Here is a 21452-nt window from a genome sequence, read left to right on the forward strand (position 1 = left end):
TGTGGCGGCCCTTTGCCCCCAACCATGTGTCCGCTCACGAACCTCCTTGGAGCTGGGGGAGGCGCTAAGCTTGGAGCTGCGGTTTCTTTCCAGAGAGAAAGGGGGGGCGGGGTAGGGGGCCGAGGAGCCCAAGTTAAGAAGGTTATGGGTGTCGTTCCATCTGACACTGCCTGGTGGCGTCCTGGAGCCCCGGCCCTGGGCAGCCTGGTTGGAGGCTCAGCCGAGGGCGCTGGGATCCGGCACTCGAGAGACAGCGCAGGCCGCTCAGTCCTGGACGGCACCCGGGGTGCAGCGTACACTAGCTACACTAGCCCGGCCCCGCGGACCCCGCCTGGGTCCCGAGAGTGGCTCACAGCGCCCGGTTCCCTCCAGCTCGAGAGGGCTCTCCGTTCACACTGGAGACGCGGCCTTGGGCAAAGAGGGGGAGCAGGAACATGACAGTGTTTTGTGAGCGTGTTAAAGACATCTCCACCCTTATTAAAGACAAGTAAACGCTGTCTGTAAGGGCGTTCGGCCGGGGCTTGCCTGTGTGTGTGAAGCTATCTCACGATGCCTCTGACGCGTTACAAAAGCGGGGCCGTGAGCTGGCGTGGAGTTCTGTCAGAGGCCGACAGCTTTGGCCAGAGGGGTTGGTATGCCCAATGGTTAGAGCCGCCGGCCGGCTGCTTGTTGCTATGTGGATAGAACAGTGGATCCTGGCTCTGCTAGGTTTCCTGGAGGCTACGGTGGATTTGGAAGATCCACGACCCATCAGGTATACGTGTGGCCGGGAGGGTGATGGCTGGGTCTCCCTCTCTGTGCTTCAGCAGAGGGAACGGCAAGGGCGTCAAACTCAAATGCACGTCCCGTGGCTCGGGTCACGTCCTTCCTTCCATCCGTCATTTGAGTGTGACCCGGGAGAGACCCCACTTCCGTATCTCCGTTAGCAGTAGAGTATGTTCCTGAGGCCAATTTTGTGTCAGAAATGCCCGTTTTGAGGACTGCTGTGGTTATGGAACCACAAACAGTGGGACCTGAGCTAAATGAAGTTACGCCAGGAGAACAGGTGGAGGACTAACTGCTTGCTGAAAGCCAGAGGGGGGGGACTGACTTTGGAGCAGGGAGCAGGCTGTAGGCGTTGGGCGGGGCAGCGCTCAGCCGGGGAGGAAGGGTCCTGTGCGTGTGACAGCCTGTGGCGGGGTCAGCGGGATCCTGTGACAGCTCGGGGGGCTGCCAAGCTGACCCCCAAGGCTGCAGGAGTCCTGGGGAAGGGGTTCACTGGAGTGTGACCGTGTCCCTGTGGTCCGTGGGCATCTCTCTGCTGTCAGAAGAGGTGTCGGTGGACTCTTCCTCTGGAAGGTCCTGGCGCCCCGGATAGGCACCCGAGCTTCTGTGCCCGGCACCCTCGGGTGGCTGTGTCATGATCGGCGTGTGCACTCCACTTCCCCACTCCCGCGTCCTCCCGCCTACCCGTGTCCTGCCGCCCAGTCCTGCTGCCCACCCACCTCTCCTCTTTCCTTCCTGCCTCGAGTCACCCATCCCTGGGCCGCGGCCCCCAGTCTCCCCTCTTGTGGCTGATCTTCCCAAATGGACCCCTTACTCCCGAGTCCCCTACCGCTTGCCCTGTCACGTCCCTGTGGCATTTCAGTTTGACCCCATGATCGGCCAAGACTTGGGGACCTGACAGATAACCACATGTGGACATTCACTCCTCCGTTCACGCTCATCCCTCCTCTTCCCAGGCTGCTACCTAGGAACTCGCCCCATTCAGAATGCACCTCCTCCCTGGCCCCCCCTCCTACCCCCCCCCCCGTCCCTTTCCTACATATCAGCATTCAGAGCGGCCCCTCCCCCACTCCTAGGAGGTGGTAGCTCGGAGGCACATCACTTACATTCCATTTCCGCGATCATTGTTTGACGTGTTTCTGTGTTCCTCGCACTGTCAGTCATGAGCATCAGAAACCCTCTCCCCACGCCCTCCTCCCTGCTGCGCGCGTGCCTCTGGAGCCATGACCCTCATGGTCTCAGCTGGCATGGACAGAGACGGGTCTGACTCCTAGGAACTTGCAAGCTGGTTTCTGACCGCGACACGTGCCACCCCGCCTGGCATCTTAAGGGCAGTTTATGTGAAAGCTCTCGTGTGTGCCAAGGAGGACGTTCTGTAACCCCCTCCCGCCCTCCTCCATCGCCATGGCAACTCCGGCATCCCGATACCCATCTAGGATGTTATCAAGAGAGAGTGGCGAGCAGCCTTGACTTTCACTTTCCAGCGGCTGCTCTTCAGGGGTTTCTTGGAATTGTGAGTTATCCCTCCCTCAGAAGCACAGCGGCACCACCAGGCACAGCCAGACAGTGGGGGAACCCTTCTCCCCGGTGGGGTGCTTTGGAAAGCCCAGATCTTAGCGAATGGCTAAGCACGCATTCTCTGCTTTTCCATGGCTGTGCTGTACCCAGAGGTCTGCACACCTAGCTGGGGTGCGGGGCGGGGAGGGGGGCATGCAAAATGCCCCAGCTCCCCATGCCGTCGAGGGGGATGGTTAGAAGGCTGTGGAAATGTCTGGAGGAAAACAGGAGAGCGACTTCATCGTCTGAATCTTCCTCCCCTTAAACCTGGGTTATGGATTGGTTCTAGCAACAGCTCTCGTCTCTCTGTCTTTGCCTTTGGCCTCTGAGTTCATCGGGAGCCAGCGAGGCCTGTCCTTCCCCATCCAGCCCAGCTGGGACCTCGGGAGCTGCTCTGTAAATGTGGGGTGGGTCCTGCAGAATGAGGGGGGCTCTCCCACAGTCCCGGTTCTGGCCCTGCGAACACTAAGTGGGAGGGCGGACGTCGAGAGGGCCCGCGGGCGGTTCTTCCGAGGGCTTGAGGAAGGAGCATGTGAACTGGGTGAGGTTAACTCTGCAGGAAGCGAACTGCAGGAAGTGCCGGGAGGATGCTGTCCTGGTTGCTTGATGTCTAGGGAGTGGGGGGGAGGCTCTTTCAGAGTCAGGAACCGATCCCAGCTCCCAGCAAGCACCCAGAGGTGGGGGTGTGGAAGGGTGACACCCTGTTTGCAGCTTCATGTTTTTGGTCTGGATCATGGCACATGCATGCTCTCTGTAACCCCGAGCTGCCTGTGTAATGGGGTTTAGAAAGCTCGGTTTTTACACACAGTCTGTTACAGAAAAAAAAACAGCCAGATCGCTGCTAGAAATCCACCTTCCCTGAGCAGGCCCTTCTGCCAAGTGTTAGTCGCCTCAAAGACCAAGGTGGGAGAGATGTGGAGAGTGTACTGAGCGGCCCCTGAGATGGAGTGTGCACAGATCCGTGTGAGAAGCCCTGCTGCTGTCACTGAGGGCAAGTAGCCCATGTGCAGGCAGCGGCCATTCTTCAGTAAATTCCATGGCCTCTGCCCCGGGGGGGAGGTGCTGCCGGGTCACCGCTGGCTGGCCGTGCCTCATCTCAGCGAGGCCGACCCCTCGCGTTTCCCCTGTCACACCCCCCGAGGTGGGGGGTCACTGGGCACCCTCGACTGTGATCGGCCGCTGATAGGGCTGCATCGGGCCAGGATGTCACGAAGGCAAACAAGGCCCGCTTATCTTCCGTGGTCACATGTTTGCGAACATGCCAGTCATTCTTCATGTGAACATGGCAGATTCTTGGCTAAAGACCAGACTTGGTGTCATTTAGGTCCTGACTTATTTTCCAGGGAGAATGGACAGGGTGCCACACCCTAAGGAGGATTTCATGGGGGGAATTATATTTCTCTCTTAGTCGCTTGGTGTTTAATTTTTTCCAACCGCAATACCTTTTCTTTCTTTGTTTAAAATAGCAGCAAACTAACCTACTGACACTTGCTATTGATTCTATTAGTGTTCTTCTATCTCAGATAAGACCATCCGATCTAGACCTCTTTGCACACACTTCTTTCTGTGTGGCCACTCTCGGGCAGTGCCCCTGAGGTGCTGGGCTGTGGAGCACAGTGTTCTGAATCCGCCGCGGAAATGCCTGCGGCAGGCTTCCTCCGTGTCAGTGTGCACCGTCCCCGGATCCCGGTAAATGCGGGTTCCGAAAGAGTCCATCTGGAGAGAGATTCTGAGCTTCTCACCAGCTCCCAGATGTTGCCCGCATTGCTGGCCTGCGGACCGCACTTGGAGAAACGAGGGTCTAGAACAGGCGTCCTCAAACTACGGCCCGCGGGCCACATGCGGCCCGCCGAGGACATTGATCCGGCCCGCCGGGGGCCGCTGCCTGTCCTGCTTAGCAGCCGACGCGTCCCGGGCCCGCAGTGCGCATAGGAATTTGTTCATAGTTTTTTTTTTTTAAACTATAGTCCGGCCCTCCAACGGTCTGAGGGACAGTGAACTGGCCCCCTGTTGAAAAAGTTTGAGGACCCCTGGTCTAGAATGTATTTCTGCAGGGTGTCCCCCCAGAAATGTGTCCGCACTGTAACAGCTGCTAGCTCCGTGTTGAAAATGAAGTGTATTTTAAAAACACGGCTTTTAGGAGTATTCAAAGTGGGTGGATATAATTTTGGGGACACCCTACATATTACCTTGGGGTTCCCAGCCCCCAGCCCCGTACTCTTCATCCCAGGACACAAGTAGGACAAACGTGTCACCTCTGCTCCTGAACCGGGCTGGATGCCGCTGGGCTGGCCTGGCCGGGAGACTTGTCTTTTCTTCTGGAACAGTTCTCACGTGGGAACTCGGGCTAACTAACCATTTTGCAGACAAAATGCAACTGGATGGGCATTCCTGGGCAAAATGCTCCCAGAAACTTAAGTTGGAATTCCGTTCGTTGTAAATGGATAGCGGCTGCCGGTTTAGTCCCCGGTTTAGTCCCCGCGGGTAACCAACCCCAACACCAGAAGAGTGAGCCTGAGGAGCCGGGTGGGAAAGGCTGGCGTCGGTGCCAGCCGACAGGGAGTGGCGAGCCATGGCCGAGTTTACACAGAAAAGCCGTCCAGCCCGAGGGTCGGGTTTCAGCGACCGCCCTGCGGGGAAGCTTGCAGCCAAGCAGGCCGCGTCAGTGACGGCCACTCTGCGGATCACGTTGCGTTTCACTGCTCTTCTCTCCGGGATTGAAAACAGGGAGAGACACGTCTTCCGCAGCGCAGTCCAGCTTTGGGGAGATGGACCCGCCAAACTGCCCGTTTTAAACACAGTAAAATGAGCTGTTTAAAGCGAGGCTTAGAGCAAACGGCACTGTGCCGCCCTCCAAGGGCGATGGTGTAGCTGCCTCCAGGTGCCTGGCAGTGAAGACGTCCCGAAACATCTGGCTGTGGCTTCTCGGTTGGCCGGGAATGACCCGTGGCATTGAACGGAGACCCTTCAGTCCAAGAAGAAGTAGTTTGTTTTTTTTTTTTTGAAATGGTTCTGTACTAAGATGGAGGTAGAAGCAGCTTTATATATGCACAGTTGGAGCGTGCAGGACAGTGTCCCGGGAATATGTTTTAGAAAGAAACTTAAAATGACTTAGAGCAGCCTTGGGCAAACTACGGCCCGCGGGCCGGATCCGGCGGTTCTATCCGGTTCTCTTGCTCTCCCCTCCGCTCCTTTACTTTGAATTCATATTAGTCCACACAAACACTCCATCCATGCTTTTGTTCCGGCCCTCCGGTCCAGTTTAAGAACCCATTGTGGCCCTCGAGTCAAAAAGTTTGCCCACCCCTGGCTTAGAGTCTTCTTAACCATTGCTAGAGCTTGCACCGAGGATGCAGAAGTGGGTATTGAATTGGCACGTGCAAAGCGCATAAAGATGGATGGGGCCAGTGATCACGCGTGATGCATGCAAAGGACTCACTGCAGCCCTGACGCTCACTGCTGACACGTGGTGGGGACACTGCCCTCGCAGCGTTGCCGTGTATGTCATGCAGCTTATTTTAGAGGAATTCTAAATTCATTTCGAGGAGAAGAAAGAGGAGACATCTGCACAGAAAAAGAAGGAGACAGTTAAGGGGGATTCAACGTAAAAGGCTGAGATGAGCGAGAAAGTGAGGGGTGGCCGAGAGGGGCAGCCGGAGGATAAGGATCAGAAGGCAGAGCTCATTTCCACGGGAGAAAACGGAAAAGGAACACGAGCATCATTTGGTGGGTGGAGGCGCAGGCCTCAGGCAGGAACTGGTTGATGCGTCAGAGTTGTGGGCTCGGTTTCGGATGGTCCTGGAGATTAAAAAAAAAAAGGGGGGGGGCTGGATCCAGGTCAGTCCCATTGGGTGCAGGACACGTTCGATGGGAAGAAACGTTCAGTGTGGCCATGACCTGTGGTTGGAGGTTACCTTAGGATAGTCCGCAGGCTCTGGGGGAATCTGTCAGCGGGGGTTGCAGATTAACGGGTAGAAATGTTAGATCAATAAAATGCACAAAATTATCATTTGTAAATAAAACCCGAATCTAATGGAATCCAGGTTGAAAACTTCTTTGGATTACTGGCTTTTCTCGCACAATATTTATTCAAATAAGCGCAAAGCTAAAAGCATAGAAGATACCTGTGATAAAAGTAAATTATTGATCTCTTAGTCAATGTATTCATCTTTACAGATTTACCTTATGAACCACCCAGGAGATCAGCCTGGACCGGTCACGGCCACCCCGCCCCCCCGTCGAAAGGTACGGTGCTGGCTCCCGACTGCCTTGCACCCACGAGCCACAGGGTCCCTCCTGATGGAGTCACCGTCATTTCTGTAGCCGATCTGTGCTTTTCCAACATGGAAAGTGTTCCTCCCACTGGCAGGACAGGAACACCTAACCTTCAGAGGCAGCGATTCTCTGTTGGGGTCACACCCACTTCCACACACACAGAAACGCCTGATGTCATGGACGTTAGCGTGCACTCACGCATGCCTCCTGGGACGGCTGGCACAGATCACACACTGAGTGGTTTCCTCATCTTGGCCCTGTTTAGTGTCCCTTGCTTTATTTCATTTTCCTGATCATTTCCCTTTAACTTATTTTATTTTTTTAAAATTTTTTAAAAAATATATTTTATTGATATTTTACAGAGAGGAAGGGAGAGGGCTAGAGAGCCAGAAACATCGATGAGAGAGAAACATCGATCAGCTGCCTCCTGCACACCTCCCACTGAGGATGTGCCCACAACCAAGGTACATGCCCTTGACCGGAATCGAACCCGGGACCCTCCAGTCCGCAGGCCGACGCTCTATCCACTGAGCCACACCGGTTTCGGCACCCCTTTCACTTATTTTAGATTGCGATTCATTTAAATCTGTTTTGTAAGCCATCTCAGGTTCTTTCCTTTTGGAAAAAGTGTGTGGGGGGGATTACAAATACATTTTTAAATAATACAGAGTGTTTTGGGTTTTTTTTTTTGCTACAATGTGCACATTTTGTTTCATGAGAAAAGAAATGTTTCCTTCCTGTAAGACGTTTCTTCCTATAAAAGGGACACTGTTACATCACTGAGGGAGTTGATGGGACGATGATACCACAGCATCCAAGACTAGTGGCCACATGTAAGTCGCAGCTAATTGTCTCTCTTGTTTTCTCACGTTCAGCTGCTCAGCCATCTCCTTCCGCAGTGCCCAAAACCGAAGACCAGCGGCCTCAGCTAGGTATGTGTCCGGGGCCCCTGTGGCCATGAGAGAAGCAACGGGTTGGGGGGCATGTTTCTAAAATGTGTCCTTTTCTCAACGAGACTCCTGCTGTCTTCCTCACAACAACTGGATCCATCGGGGACGGAGCGATCCGTCTACTCGGCCAGGATGACTGGGGAGTTGGTTAACACATCTCCACAGTCTGCCGAGTGAATGTGGACGGGAACAGTCTGCTTGCACACAGGGTGTCTCTGTGTGACCCACGCGTTCTTTTAATTTCACCTTACCGTCCAGACATACCCACCCTGGTGCCCAGTGTACGCGGCAGCGCCGTGCGAGTCCATGGTACCGGTGATGCTGTCAGCACGGCCCACACGGAGCCGGCCGACGGAGGACTTAACTCGTGTGCCCTGTTTGTGTCCTGGGGTGGAGAGAGCACAGGGCTGGGTGAACCCCGGGCCAAGTCTGAGCTCAGCCGAACGAGGAGGCCCTGAGCAAGACACCTGACTCCGCTCCCCTGGGAGGTTTTATCTAACATAGGGGTGATACCAGGTGACCTTGGTGTGGGGGACACGTTCAGCTCTGAGATCGGGGAGCACGAGATGGTCAGGAGAACGCCCACAGTGCCATCACCGAGTCACAGCTGTGTCTTCGGGGTTTGACTCCCTTTCTTTTCTCTGTAGATCCTTATCAGATCCTTGGACCAACGAGTAGCCGCCTTGCAAACCCAGGTGAGATACGGCTGGTGTGGTTGCTAACCTTTACGGCAGTGGCTGTTGTGAAAGATACATTGGCAAGGGTGGTCAGTTCCTTCCACGGAACCAGTTTCAGGGTTAGGTCTCGCTAGATTAGTCGCCCAAGGGGAAAAATACGGGTCAGGTTATAAATGAAGATTTTAGCTTCCACAAAAGAACATCAAGACCCCATCCACGCTGCCTGAATTTCCCAGGTTCACTAGAAAAAGGGCCACGGAGGGGGACAGAGGCTTAGACAACAGATGTTCCCTGTGTCAGTTTTGAAGGACGACGTCCAAGGTCAAGGTTGATGTGCAGGGCTGGTTCCTTCTGAGGGTCATGCAGGAGGGACCTGGTGCGGACTCTCTCCTTGGCTTATAGACGGCCACCTTCTGCCTGGTCCCTTCACCTGTCTTCCCTCTGCGTGGGTCTCTGTACCCACCCTTTCCTAACAGCACAGGTCATATCGGATTAGGGCCACCCTGATAACCTCCCTTTAACTCGATCCCCTCCGAAAAGACTCCGTGTCCAATAAGGTCACCTTCTGAGGTTCTGGGGGGTTAGGACTCCAACATGTGAATTTGGGGAGGACCCTCAGAAGGAACCAGCCCTTCACAATTCAACCTATTACACAAGCAGTTAAGTCATATTTCAGAAAGGAGAATGCTACTTACCACCCTACGATTTCAAATTCAGGGTTCTCTTCAGAATGGTCTGTGTCTCCACTTCGATGCCAGGAGAAAGGGCGGGTTCTTAACCTGCCCGTTCGTGGCCCGGGCCTGGTGAGGGGGGGCACCTGTGGGCGCCTATCAGCACCAACCCCCTTGTTTTATTGGTTGACGCTCGGATCCGAGCCAGCCGAGCTGCAGAAACCCACCACGCTGGCTGCGTCTTCTCAGCAGCACATCAAACGCCAAGATGGCACGGGCATCTTGCCAGCACAAGCTGGAAAGTGTATTTCCTAAACATTGAGGCCAAGCTCGGGCTGGAAGTGGAAAAATGCAGATTCAGCACACGTCCCCACGAGGGAGGCTACACGTTGGGGATGTGAAATACGATGACGGAGAGCCTGCCATCTTGACATGCTATTTTAGTTCATGTCAACGAATTCAGCAAATATTCTTTAAGCGTCTGACGGGTTAGGAGGGCCTGCTTTGTTTACTGCACCCCCCCCCCCCGGGCCCCGAGCAGGTGCTCAGTAATTATTCGTTGAAGAAGTAAGTGCAAGAGCAATAAGATCTCGTCCTGACCCCCAGGGAGCTCACGTGCGATGGAGAGGGGCCGTAGGTAATGGCCACACGGTGCACCCAGGGCGGCCACAGGCGCTCCCCTCGAACGCGAGCCCCGCCTGGTGGCCGCGTCTCCGGGGTCTCGGTCCCTCCTCGTGCCCGTGGTCAGCTTTCCGTCTGCAGTGGCCTCCGTACTGAAGCGATGACTGTGAGTCGAGGTGCTTGGCGAGGCGGGCCTGGAGCAGCGCTCAGGGGAGACTCGAGAGAGGAAAGGACGGAAGCCAGACACTGGGAGCGTTAGTTCAGTGACGTGAGACCCCATTCTGCCCGCTCCCCCTCACGATGCCTGCGTGGGCGCTCACGGCTGGGGTCCTGCAGCCAGAGGTCATTATCTCCATCCAACGGAAGGGGACGCGGAGGACCAGAGACAGTGGGTAACTTTCCCCGGGTCACACAGCCAGTCAGAGAGGAGGCCAGATTTGAACCCGGACTCTGTCTGCAACGTCTCTCATTGCCTTCCCCTAAACTGCCCTGAGCCAGCCCCGGGGAGGGGTGGGGGTGCGGCGGGCGAGGTCTTGGAGAACGGGGAGCGAGAGGAGAGGAAGGAAGGCTCGCCATGCGGTTAACAGCTGTTCAGGTGCCTGGGTGGGTCTGAGGTCAGGGATGGAGGGAGCAAAGTGCCAGAGGTGCCAAACTGGCCTTTCCGCACACGCTGGCCAGGGAGATACAGGTCCCCGCCCTGTCACAGCGCCAAGGTGTGGCTTAGGGGAGGGGGGGGGGCCAGAGAGTGGCCGGCCCGTGAGCAGAGCCTCGGCTCTCACAGTGGCACACGGTGCCCAGCAGCTGGCATGCCCACTGTGGGTAGAGGGCGTGGGGCGGGGGCGGGAGGCCTGGGACGATGTCTTGGTACCTAAGGAGTCAGGGACACTGGCGTCTGAGTGAAGGACCGCCTTCGACCCCTGAACCCTTTCTCAGCGGGCTGGGGGGAGGTGGCGGCACCCTACTCCTGACCTGAATGTGAAGATGGGGTTTCCTTCGCTTGTAATGAAGTAGGCCTTCTCTCCATCCAGCCTTGGGCCCCATCAGCTGTATTCACACGGCCTTTCCGGTACCAGCGTGTCTCTCATCTTTCTCTGAATGCTCCTTCCTGTCGGAGCCTATTATTCCGCGCCCTGCAAAATACATCCCCCGTCACGCCCAGTGCTGGCTCTTTCCACAGCGCGCGCTTTTCAGTGGGAGGATGACATCATGGAGCGTGAATGCACGGGCGATGTCAGCATCGTGCCGTCTCCGCCCCCAGCGTTCACTGGTGTGTGCTTGACCCGTGTTTCTCCTGCTGGGAAAGGTGTGTCCCTGGGTTTCCATGGGGACCAGACGGCTCCTCTGTGTCCGTCAGGTGGGCCGAGCGTTTCACGTGGCTCCTTGAATGGACCGAGGCCACCTTTCCACGAAAGAGCCCCGGGGCGTTACGTTGGGTGACACCTGGGGAGCCTTCCCTGGCAGCCAGGACGGTGCGCGTGGCTCAGGCAAAACCCGACACCGTTTTAGGATGTCCTGCTCATTGTTGGGGGGTTCCGGCATGGCCAGTCTCCCACGGGGAACTTCCCAACTCCAGGCCCAGGGAGGGGACCCCTGGGAGGGACTGGAGGGGACTCTCAGGCGTGGGCCTACGAGCAGGTTTGTGCGGTGATTCAGGGTTGCAGCCTGCGGCAGGCATCCGACCCTCGCTGACCTTCTGCAAATCAGTCACCTACATCTCTGGCACCCAGGAAGCATCCGGTGGCTTCCTCCAGCTCCAGGCCAGGGGCGTACCTTCCTTTGAACTTGCATTTTCAGCCCAAATCAGTCAGAATAGGAGCGTGCACCTACTGCGTTCATCCTGAGTGACCTGAAGGCAGTGCTCTTGCCATCAGCCCGTTTTCCAGGTGAGAACACCGAGGCACAGAGCTGGAGGAGCTGCCCCAGGTCCCATCGGTGGTGGAGCCAGGATCCAGCCAGCAGTGCTGTCACCACAGTGGCCCTGGCAGCCGCCGGACACCCTGGCCCTCCAGCAAGGCCTTTCTGAGCCACACGCAGCCCGGGACACGTGTCCTGTGGCCACGCCCGCCGCCTTGATTTTCACATGGTGGGGGCTGTGCACGCGGTGTTCTGCAGCACCCCAGCCGTGGGAGAAAGTGGCCCCAGACGACGGTCACCTTGGAGCCTGCTGGGCCCTCCGTCGGCTGTCCCCACAGTGTCCCGCTCGCCCACAGCCGCTGAGGCCCCCCCTCCCTCCCTCCTTGCCTGCTCTGAGGTGTATAAACCGTTCAGATGTTCTGCCCTCTGGTGCTCAGTCGGGACGTCTTTGCTGCCCTGTTTCTCTTCTTTTCTCTGAAAAATGAGAGGGTTGCCTTTCGGCCTCTTCCAAGCCCTGTGCTGCTCACCCCGCCAGGCTCTCCTGGAGGCAGGCAGCCCCCCGTGGCGCCCCCACCGCCCAGGGCTACCCTGGTCAAAACTGACCACTCCTTCCTGTTCTTGAGACAGTTGTTATTCGCGAGGAGCCGGTGGTGATGCTTATAGGAGGCTTGTGTCTTATAAGAACTTCTCCTTTTACTTGGGTGTTTGGCCGGTGAGTGACCCAAGTCACTCTAAACTTCCCAAACCTTAGGTATCTTGCCTTGGAACCCGTATCCACTAGTTCTAAAATGCACTCAACGTTACTGCTTGGACAGTAAAAGAACTGACTAGGTTGCTGTTGAAATTCTGTGGCCGTATCCCTTTAATTTCCCAGCCACTGCGATTTCTCGGCTACTGCATGCACCCGACGCTCTCGCCCCGGAGGCAGCGTGCTCGTGCTGCGAGGCGGTGGCGCTGGTGATGGGCGTCAGATGCAGCTGTGAATGAGCCGGACGTGGTGTCCGTTTCCCGCGCGTCCGCTGAGCTTGCATTTGCGTGGGGTTCTCAGGTTTGAGCCGATGGATTTTGTTTACAGATCTCATTCCCACAGACCCTGGGGATGCTCAGAGGCCCGAGCCCGGGTCCTGAGGGCTCATTGAGGGCAAATAGTGAGCAAAGCTCATCCGTTTCTTGAGCTTGAGTTTCCAGCCGGGGGTTTCAGTCCGGGCCAGCTGGTGCTTCGGAAGCAGGAGGAGAGACGGAGGCCCTGCTGCCCGCTGGTCCCGTGGTCCACGTGTGCACAGGAAGTGGCCGAGGGACAGGGTCCTGAGGGGCAGTGCCCGCGTTTGGGTAGATACCGAGTATTCTTTCGGCTGCGTAGGAAGGGCTGTGTGTTTCTACAAATCTGTGGAGTTGCTCTTCGCGGGAGCAGGCTCACTGAATATTTATTTTCAGACGCTTCCCTGTTTATACTGAAGCATATGTCAGATTGCTAAATCAAAAATCCATGTTCTTCTCTATCCCCAGGTCCCATATGGGTTGTTTTTTCCCCAAGTATTAATCCTTTGGTTACAATATATACACTAAAACCATATGGTTCTCCCATACCATCCTTTGTGTGTATGTTTAAAATGCATATTAATGAAACGTTGGGGGCAAGAAGACTTGATTGAGAACAGTTTGTGGTCCCGAGAAAGCAAAGGCTCCCAGGGTGACGCCCTACAAGCTGCTAATACCTTTCAAATGTGCGGCTGGACCGAACGCCATCGCCTTCGGGACGCAGCCAGGAAAGGCTGACCTTTCTCACGGAGCTGGCGGGGGGATGGGTTCACAGACACATCCCTCTCCACGTGGCCAGCGTGGGAACGAGGAGTTGCGAGCCGGACAGCTTATACAGGGAGCTGGTGAGAAGGACTGAGTGAAAAACAAATTCGTAATTGAGGTTTACGTGGCATCGGTTCCCTGAGTGGTTGCCCCTTAAAGCGACTTTGGCCATCCGATCACGTCTCTGGGTTCTTGCAGAGAGTATAATAAAAGGTAGTGTTCATGGCCATAAGCCCAAGGTCGCTGTAGCTGGGAGTCTAGGGCAGTGGTCGGCAAACAGCGGCTCGCGAGCCACATGCGGCTCTTTGGCCCCTTGAGTGTGGCTCTTCCACAAAATACCATGGCCTGGGCGAGTCTATTTTGAAGAAGTGGCGTTAGAAGAAGTTTAAGTTTAAAAAAATTGGCTCCCAAAAGAAATTTCAATCGTTGTACTGTTGATATTTGACACTGTTGACTAGTGAGTTTGCCGACCACTGGGCTAGGGGAAAGGGCCTGCTTCTGACGCATTTTCAGAGCATCTAACATCTGTTGGACACCCCTGGGTCTCTCCTGGGATTCAATATGACTGTCAGTATTTAATGCTTCTCCCCTTTAGCGAGCCATGACAGCTTAAGGTATTGTAACATCGTGGTGAGGATGTTGTGCCCAATTTGTCTCTGAATTTATTTATTTTTTATTTTTAAATATATTTTATTGGTTTTTTACAGAGAGGAAGGGAGAGGGAGAGAGAGTTAGAAACATCCATCAGCTGCCTCCTGCACACCCACTACTGGGGATGTGCCCGCAACCAAGGTACATGCCCTTGACCGGAATCGAACCTGGGACCCTTCCACTGAGCCAAACCGGTTACGGCTGTCTCTGAATTTAAGAAAACATAAAAGCTGCATCTCTGAAAGCTGGCTCCCAGGGGGTCAGGAGAATCCTGACGGGGCACCCCAGACAAGCAAGACCGCCTTGACCTCGTTGGCGTCTGCCTCCCTTCCTCCCTCCCCCCGGGACCTGCAGCCACTCACTGTTGCACCTCTTCTTCCCTTGGAAACTCGTGAGCGCAGTTGGCACTGCAGAGCGGGCGCACACGTGGCTTTCCGTGACGGCGCGTTTGCCTAATACTGGAAAGGGGCGATCTGGTTTGAAAGAGGGCCAGCTCTTCTCTAAACTTCCTCACTTCGAGTGGGCGAGTTCTGTTCTAGGAAAGGTTTTGACAGAATGGCTTTCCGAGTGCCAGCGAAACGTTACGTTAGAAATAATGGTGTTTACTTCCATTCTCCTATTTTTTTCCATAAACTCTTTAGGATCCATTTCCTAAATCTGACTTTTATTATTTCACTTGACCTAGCCAATATAAACGGCATTAAGTCATTATTGCCATCCACATAACGGCACATTCTGCCTCACAACATAGGAAAAATGGGCCCTCCATCCCCCACCCCTGAAAACATTGCCCTGACCTGGCTGTTCTTCTAAGACAGTGGTCGGCAAACTCATTAGTCAACAGAGCCAAATATCAACAGTACGATTGACATTTCTTTGGAGAGCCAAATTTTTTAGACTTAAACTTCTTCTAACGCCACCTCTTCAAAATAGACTCGCCCAGGCCGTGGTATTTTGTGGAAGAGCCACACTCAAGGGGCCAAAGAGCCGCATGTGGCTCGCGAGCCGCAGTTTGCCGACCATGGTTCTAAGAAGTCAGGAATGGGCGGGACCAAGCTGCCATCCACCCGCCCCATAGGAATTCTCTGCGTTCTAGGAAGGACTTGGGTTTGTAACCAGACCAGTAGTCACCAAGGGCCATCGCCCTAGGGCAGGTTCCCTGGACGCAGAGCTTGGGATAACGATCCTTGTGCGTATGACTAGCTAAGAGCATGTTCTGGGAGAGAGGGAGGGAGGAAGCAGGACAGGGCAGGCAAAGAGGACACTGGGGCCCTAGTGGGCCCCTGCTTCAGTCTGATTGCAGGGAACCTCAGGAGCATAAACAGCATCCCAGACGGTGCCCCTCCCTGAGGAAGGGGGCCCATCTCCTGTAGCCTTGGTCTGTCCCTCTGGCCACAGGCTGCTGGGAATGGGCTAGGCGGCTCCTGTCCAGCCACGGGCAGTTATCCACAGAACAGGGGAGGCCCTGGCATCTGAGGGACAGGCGCTAGCCTGGGAAAGGGCCCCGGGTGCCCAGTAGCACCCCCTTGTCACTGAAGAAAGGCCGCCTCTCCGTGCCCCCCGCCCTCACTGGTCTGTGTTTCCTGTCCCCTGTAGGGAGCGGGCAGATCCAGCTCTGGCAGTTCCTCCTGGAGCTCCTCTCCGACAGCTCCAACTCCAACTGCATCACCTGGGAGGGCACCAACGGGGAGTTCAAGATGACGGACCCCGACGAGGTGGCCCGGCGCTGGGGCGAGCGGAAGAGCAAACCCAACATGAACTACGACAAGCTCAGCCGCGCCCTGCGCTACTACTACGACAAGAACATCATGACCAAGGTGCACGGGAAGCGCTACGCCTACAAGTTCGACTTCCACGGCATCGCCCAGGCCCTCCAGCCCCACCCGCCGGAGTCCTCTCTCTACAAGTACCCCTCGGACCTCCCCTACATGGGCTCCTACCACGCCCACCCGCAGAAGATGAACTTTGTGGCACCCCACCCCCCGGCCCTCCCCGTGACCTCGTCCAGTTTCTTTGCTGCCCCGAACCCGTACTGGAATTCCCCGACCGGAGGCATCTACCCTAACACGAGGCTGCCAGCCAGCCACATGCCTTCTCACCTGGGCACTTACTACTAGAGACCCGAGAGAGGCCTTTCCCAACAGCACACAGGCACCAGGACATTGCCACACACTCGATTGGAGACCAGGAATCAAAAAAAAAAAAAAAAAAAAAAGTGCCTCAAGAGGAATGAGAAAGCTGGGCGGGGGATGGGGAAGGAAGCCAGGGACGAGATCCAAAGACTCTTAGCAGGAGGGAATGACCAAAGTTATTACTACAGAAATCAAGCGGATGCTAACCACGGGACGTATACGGACCTGGGATCTGTGGGCCAACCTTGTAAAAGACATTGTAGGTAGAAGCATGAGGTCATAGGACACAGTGCCAAAGAAAAAGCGGTCTGAAGGCGTGTATACCCTTCAGAGTCCAGGATCCTGCTCATGCAAACCGGGATAGAACCAAAGCAATCCAGAAAACACAGTCTGGACCTAACGTACCGTTCCTAATGCCATTTGAAGGAAAACTACCTGTATTTAAAAACAGAAACATATCAAAAACAAAACAAAAAAACAAAACAAAACCAGCAAAAAAAAAAAGAAACAAGACAGAGACTGTGCAACAGACGTTGATACGGAACTCGTCGGCGTCTGCTGTCCTGGGTGAAATCAGATTCATTCCATTTGACGGAGGGCGGTCCGCTCTCCCAAACTGTGAAGATGACCCAGAGTTTCCAACTCCTTTACAGTATTCCAGGGACCAGGAGCCGGACGCGGGACTGAGCACGTGCGTGGAGAGAGTGTGATGTAGACGAGGGCTGGAGGATGTGCAGGCGGTGGGGAGGGGCCGAGCCGGAGGAGGCAGGACTGGGCGGGGAGCTCAAGCAGGGCAGGCTGGACGGGGGACGGTGTTGGGACGGCGGAGACGGCATCTCGGGGACTCGCGGTTGAATGCAGTCAGTGCGACACCAAAGCCAGTGAGAGGGAGGACGCGGAGGAACGGAGCGAGGGGCAGTGGTGGGATTCAGACACGAAAACATGCATCTCTTTTTTTGTTCGTTTGTCCAAAGAAAATTGTAACTGGAATTGTCTGATATTTAAGAGAGTCATTCGGGACGGCATGGCTTCATGGGGCTCTGTTCCCCGGGGGGTCCGGCGAGAGACGCTCTGGGTCGCTGCACCCCGACATCACTGCCTCTGGGCCAGGCGGGCTCCAGTGTCCCTTCGAGTCGCGAACGCTGTGCGTTTGTCAGAATGAAGTATACAAGTCCATGCGGTCCCCCCCCCTTTTTATATAATAATTATATAACTTATGCATTTATACACTACGAGTTGATCTCGGCCAGCCAAAGATACATGACAAAAGAGACAATCAGTGATAGAACGTGGCCTTGAAATTTCACTCTGTATGCTTAATGTTTACAATACGAAGTTATTAGTTCTTAGAGTGCAGAATGTATGTAATAAAACAAGCTTGGCCTAGCACGGCGAGTCGGATTCACCCCGGCGTCTGCGTTCGCGCTTTTTTGGTGACTGACATTGCCTGAGAGAAACCTGTGCGGATGGTGGTGGGTCTTGTGTTATAATCTCATCATCCCCGGGAACGTGCGGGAGGGAGAGCCAGGCAGCTGGCATGTTTGGCGCCCAAACAGCATGGGCTCTCTGCCCTTTCTGCCCACTCTCTCATATTCCGAGTCCTTGAAGGACCCGAGGTTCCCCCCTGGGGCCTCCACATCCGTGCCCCGAGTGGAAAGAGGCCTCGACGCTGAGGTGGTTGCTGAGACATTCCAGGTTAGCACGGGGCACACATCACCCTGACTTCACTCTGTGGTCACAAAACATCTGTCGAAGGGTGAACAAGCTATTGCTCTCAAGGCAAACTATAACTTTTTAAAAAAATATATTTTATTGATTTTTTACAGAGAGGAAGGGAGAGGGATAGAGAGTTAGAAACATCGATGAGAGAGTAACATCGATCAGCTGCCTCCTGCACGCCTCCTACTGGGGATGTGCCCACAACCAAGGTACATGCCCTTGACCGGAATCGAACCTGGGACCCTTCAGTCCGCAGGTCGACGCTCTATCCACTGAGCCACACCGGTTAGGGCAGGGCCAACTGTATTACTGTTGGTAAATAGAGCGTCAGAGACAGCTGCAATCCCTCGCTTTAAAGAAACGGGACAGCTCAATTTTCCACTCGCCTTTTCTCTCCAAGGATCTCGCCAGGTAGCCCGTGGCCTGGATCTTTGTGCCACAGCATTGTCTGGGTGCCACGGTGTGGGCTTCACTGGCCCCCGGCCCGGCATATTACCAGACTTGGTGTATCTCTGACCTGAAGTCAGTTTCCTTGGACACCTGGGCCAAGGGGAGGGCAGTTTGAGGTGGGACACAAAGCAACGGAGAGGAAGCTAAACTGACCGGCTTCTCAGCCTGAGTGGGCCACTGCACAGCTGGTTTGGGGCTTGCTTTGCGCCCCGCAACCCTTGCGCTGTGATTAGGTGAAGTTGCCAGGCCTTGGTGCCGTGGCTGTTTGGCAGTGGTCTTCAAAGTCCGTGGGGTTCGATTCCCACTGCCTTACTCGGATTCAAAGAAGTCCCACCATCCATCATTTTCCAGCGGCCTGGGAAAGCCCTCCCCCCAAAGTGCTTCTATCTCTCGGGGGGGAAATAACTGAAAGCAGGAAAGCTGGCAGCTGGGGGACCCAGGCTGCTCTGATGGAAAAGATCAGTCGTTTTTTCTGGGGTGCAAAGGCAGGCACACCTACATTCTACACAGAAATGCAGATGTCCTGGGATAACCACTCAGGCCCACTCCTGCCAGGCTGTATCATGAGCCAAATAACAGAACAAGACACGCTGATCACGTTCAACCTGTCAGCTGTTTCCAGTTAGGACCCCCTCCACACCCCCGCCCCCCGATGATTAGCGAGCTTTCTGACACACAGGGTGACTTTGGATAAGATGATAATGCTGAGTCTTCCCAAATAAATCATTCTTAAATTATGTCATAGAAGAACGTTGACCCTCTGCCCTCATCATAATCTAGTTTCAAAGCTCTCGCCAACTCGTGCTCCCGGCCCCATGGACCCCCGCGCGGTCTCACTTCTGCTGGCAGGAGATGGGTCCGCTCTCCTCGCCCCAGTCTCTGGGGCACTTCCGGCAAGCTGCATACCCCCAAGGCTCAGCCAGAACTTCACTCTGTCCCCAGGCTGATGCTCTGGCTGCATCTCCGAGGGGTTCAAGGTGAGGTCGTGGGTGGGGACTGGTGCGCTTGGAGAATTTATTGTTGCCCCGAAGCACCTCTCTGCACTGACATCTGGTTACGGGGGCCCGGAGGGGTGCCTCGGGTGACAGGTGCAAGACAGACATCTGACTCTCGGAGCTGGGAAGGTGACGGCAAAGAGGGGAAACACAGATGTCCGTGGGACCTAAGAGGATCTTTAACTGGAAACAGAACAATGTTGTTCTTTAAAAACCTGACTTAACTAGTCTCCCATCACTCGCTTGGTTCTCAGATGACTAATTAGAGAATAAAAAGCACTTTGGATTACTCAAGGTATACCAGGTTCTGTTCCTTCTCTTTATTTTAACTTTGTTTTAATTTTTAAAAATACATTTTTATTGATTTCAGAGAGGAAGGGAGAGAGAGAAACATCAATGATGAGAGACAATCATTGATCGGCTGCCTCTTGCACACCCCTGCACTGAGGGCTGAGCCTGTAACCCGGGCACGGGCCCTTGAGCGGAATTGAACCTGGGACCCTTCCGTCCGCAGGCCGACGCTTTATTTATTGAGCCCAAACCGCTAGGGCTTAACCTTGTTTTTAAAAAATCTTGTTAGCATGTTTTCATGTCAAATGAGGAAAAGGTTGGGTACAGAAATCAGGTATTGGAGGTAATGAGGACCTCCGGATGTATCACAAGCCGTGGCTCTCACAGCGTGGCCACTGGGCCAGCAGCATCAGCCTGCCCTGGGGACTTGTGAGGCGTGTGTATTCTCAGACCCTGCCCCAGACCTCCTGAAACCCAGCCCTCAGTTCCAACCCAGCCACTGGCTCCCACCAGCCTGACGGGTGATTCTGATGCCTGAAGAAGCTGGAGAGCCGCTGCAATGGGAGGAAAGATGATCCGTGTCCAGGTATGGAACACTCAGTGTGAAATCTCAATCCCTTGAAGTTTTTCCTGTGGCCACATGGCAATTGACTATGAGGTTAAGCGAGTTACTCTGAAGTGTCATCCTGGGTTATGCTTCCTCTGAGTAACTCTCTTCCCGACTGTTAACTGGTCCTGTGTGTATGAGTTACCTATTGCGAGTAACCCATGAGCCCGCACGCCTCAGCATGAAATAACACACGTCTGGTTATCTCACAGTTCCTGTGGGTCAGGAGTCCAGACACAGCACAACGGGGTCCTCTCCCAGGGCCTCACAGGCTGAACTGCAGGACTCAGCCGGGACTGGGATCTCGTTGAAGCTGAGATCCTTTTCCAAGCTCACTGGTTGTTGGCAGCAGTCAGTTCCTGGCGGTTGTAGGACTGACATCCCATTTCCTTACTGGCTGCCAGCCAGGGGTCAGTCTCAGCTCTTAGAGGCCACCTAGGGCCCTTGCCACGTGGCCTTCTCCATAGCAAGGCAGGTGCTCCTTCAAGGCCAGCAAGAAAGAGACACTCACTTTGAATCCGACTTCTTTTAAGGCTTCTCCTGATTAAGCCAGGTCCACCCAGGATAATCTTTTATTTTTTATAATTAACTCATAGTCAATGTTTAGGGCCTTAATTACATAGGAAACATGACTTTTACCAGAGAATGTACCCTAGTCATGGGAATCAGACTCCCTCCTAGTCACAGGTGCTGCTCACATTCCAGAGGACTGGGCAGGGCATGTGCACCAGGAAATGGAAATCTGGGGGGCCGTGTCTGAATTCTGCTGACACACCAAGGGTAAGTATATCTTCTAGCATTTTCTAAGCCCCGTATACCTGAAGCCCTGTGTTCCATGGCTACCTCTCTCACTGGCAACGTGGACCTCTGTGCAAATCAGATGGTCTGTCTCCAAAATTAAGGGCTAATGCCAGCTTCTCAACAGTATTTAGTTTTCTTTTGATTTTGTTAAAAAGCCAGCCCAAGTTCTATAAGAGACAGAGCTATGCAGACTCTTGTAACTTACAAATTTTATTTTAAACAACTTTATAAAGCAACATAGCTTCAATTGTTTTTCTCATAAACATTTTTCACAAAATATTATTCTGGCGAAGCAAGACATAATATCACTTGATTGTGGTTTGTGCCAGAACATGTTTAACTACAGACTTATACAGGAAGCGTATTAAATGTAAGAACGTTATTTAAAAAAAATAGTAAGAGTTCATTTTTTTATGTTTCATGGACACATAATATTCTCCCTAAAGAACATGAGACAAAATAGTAGCCAGAACTTAATTTCAAGAGGGCTTCATAAAACAGTTGTGAGATTTTACAAGGTCATGACTGGCTGATTGGACATGGCCAGAGTACAGACTAACGATCAACACCCGTCAGGAAGGGAAGTCCAGCGAGAGCAAGCCCAGTGGAGAGATGAGGGGAGTGAGGGCACCC

At 54.3% G+C, this 21452-nt stretch overlaps 1 protein-coding gene across 3 annotated transcripts in view; it reads left to right on the plus strand.

Moving 5' to 3' along the window:
* Positions 1 to 16416, plus strand: part of ERG (ETS transcription factor ERG) — a 96978-nt gene extending 80562 nt beyond the window's left edge. For all 3 annotated transcript variants that reach the window (XM_080651853.1, XM_080651854.1, XM_080651855.1), the window contains 4 exons: positions 6499 to 6567; positions 7473 to 7529; positions 8195 to 8242; positions 15421 to 16416. In XM_080651853.1, coding sequence (XP_080507979.1) covers positions 6499 to 6567; positions 7473 to 7529; positions 8195 to 8242; positions 15421 to 15941 — 695 coding nt within the window. In that variant the 3' untranslated portion in view covers positions 15942 to 16416. The remainder of the gene's footprint in view (positions 1 to 6498; positions 6568 to 7472; positions 7530 to 8194; positions 8243 to 15420) is intronic.
* The last annotated feature ends 5036 nt before the right edge of the window (positions 16417 to 21452 follow it).

This window comes from Plecotus auritus, assembly GCF_963455305.1.
Source record: "Plecotus auritus genome assembly, chromosome: 2".
In the NCBI taxonomy this organism is placed as follows: domain Eukaryota; kingdom Metazoa; phylum Chordata; class Mammalia; order Chiroptera; family Vespertilionidae; genus Plecotus; species Plecotus auritus.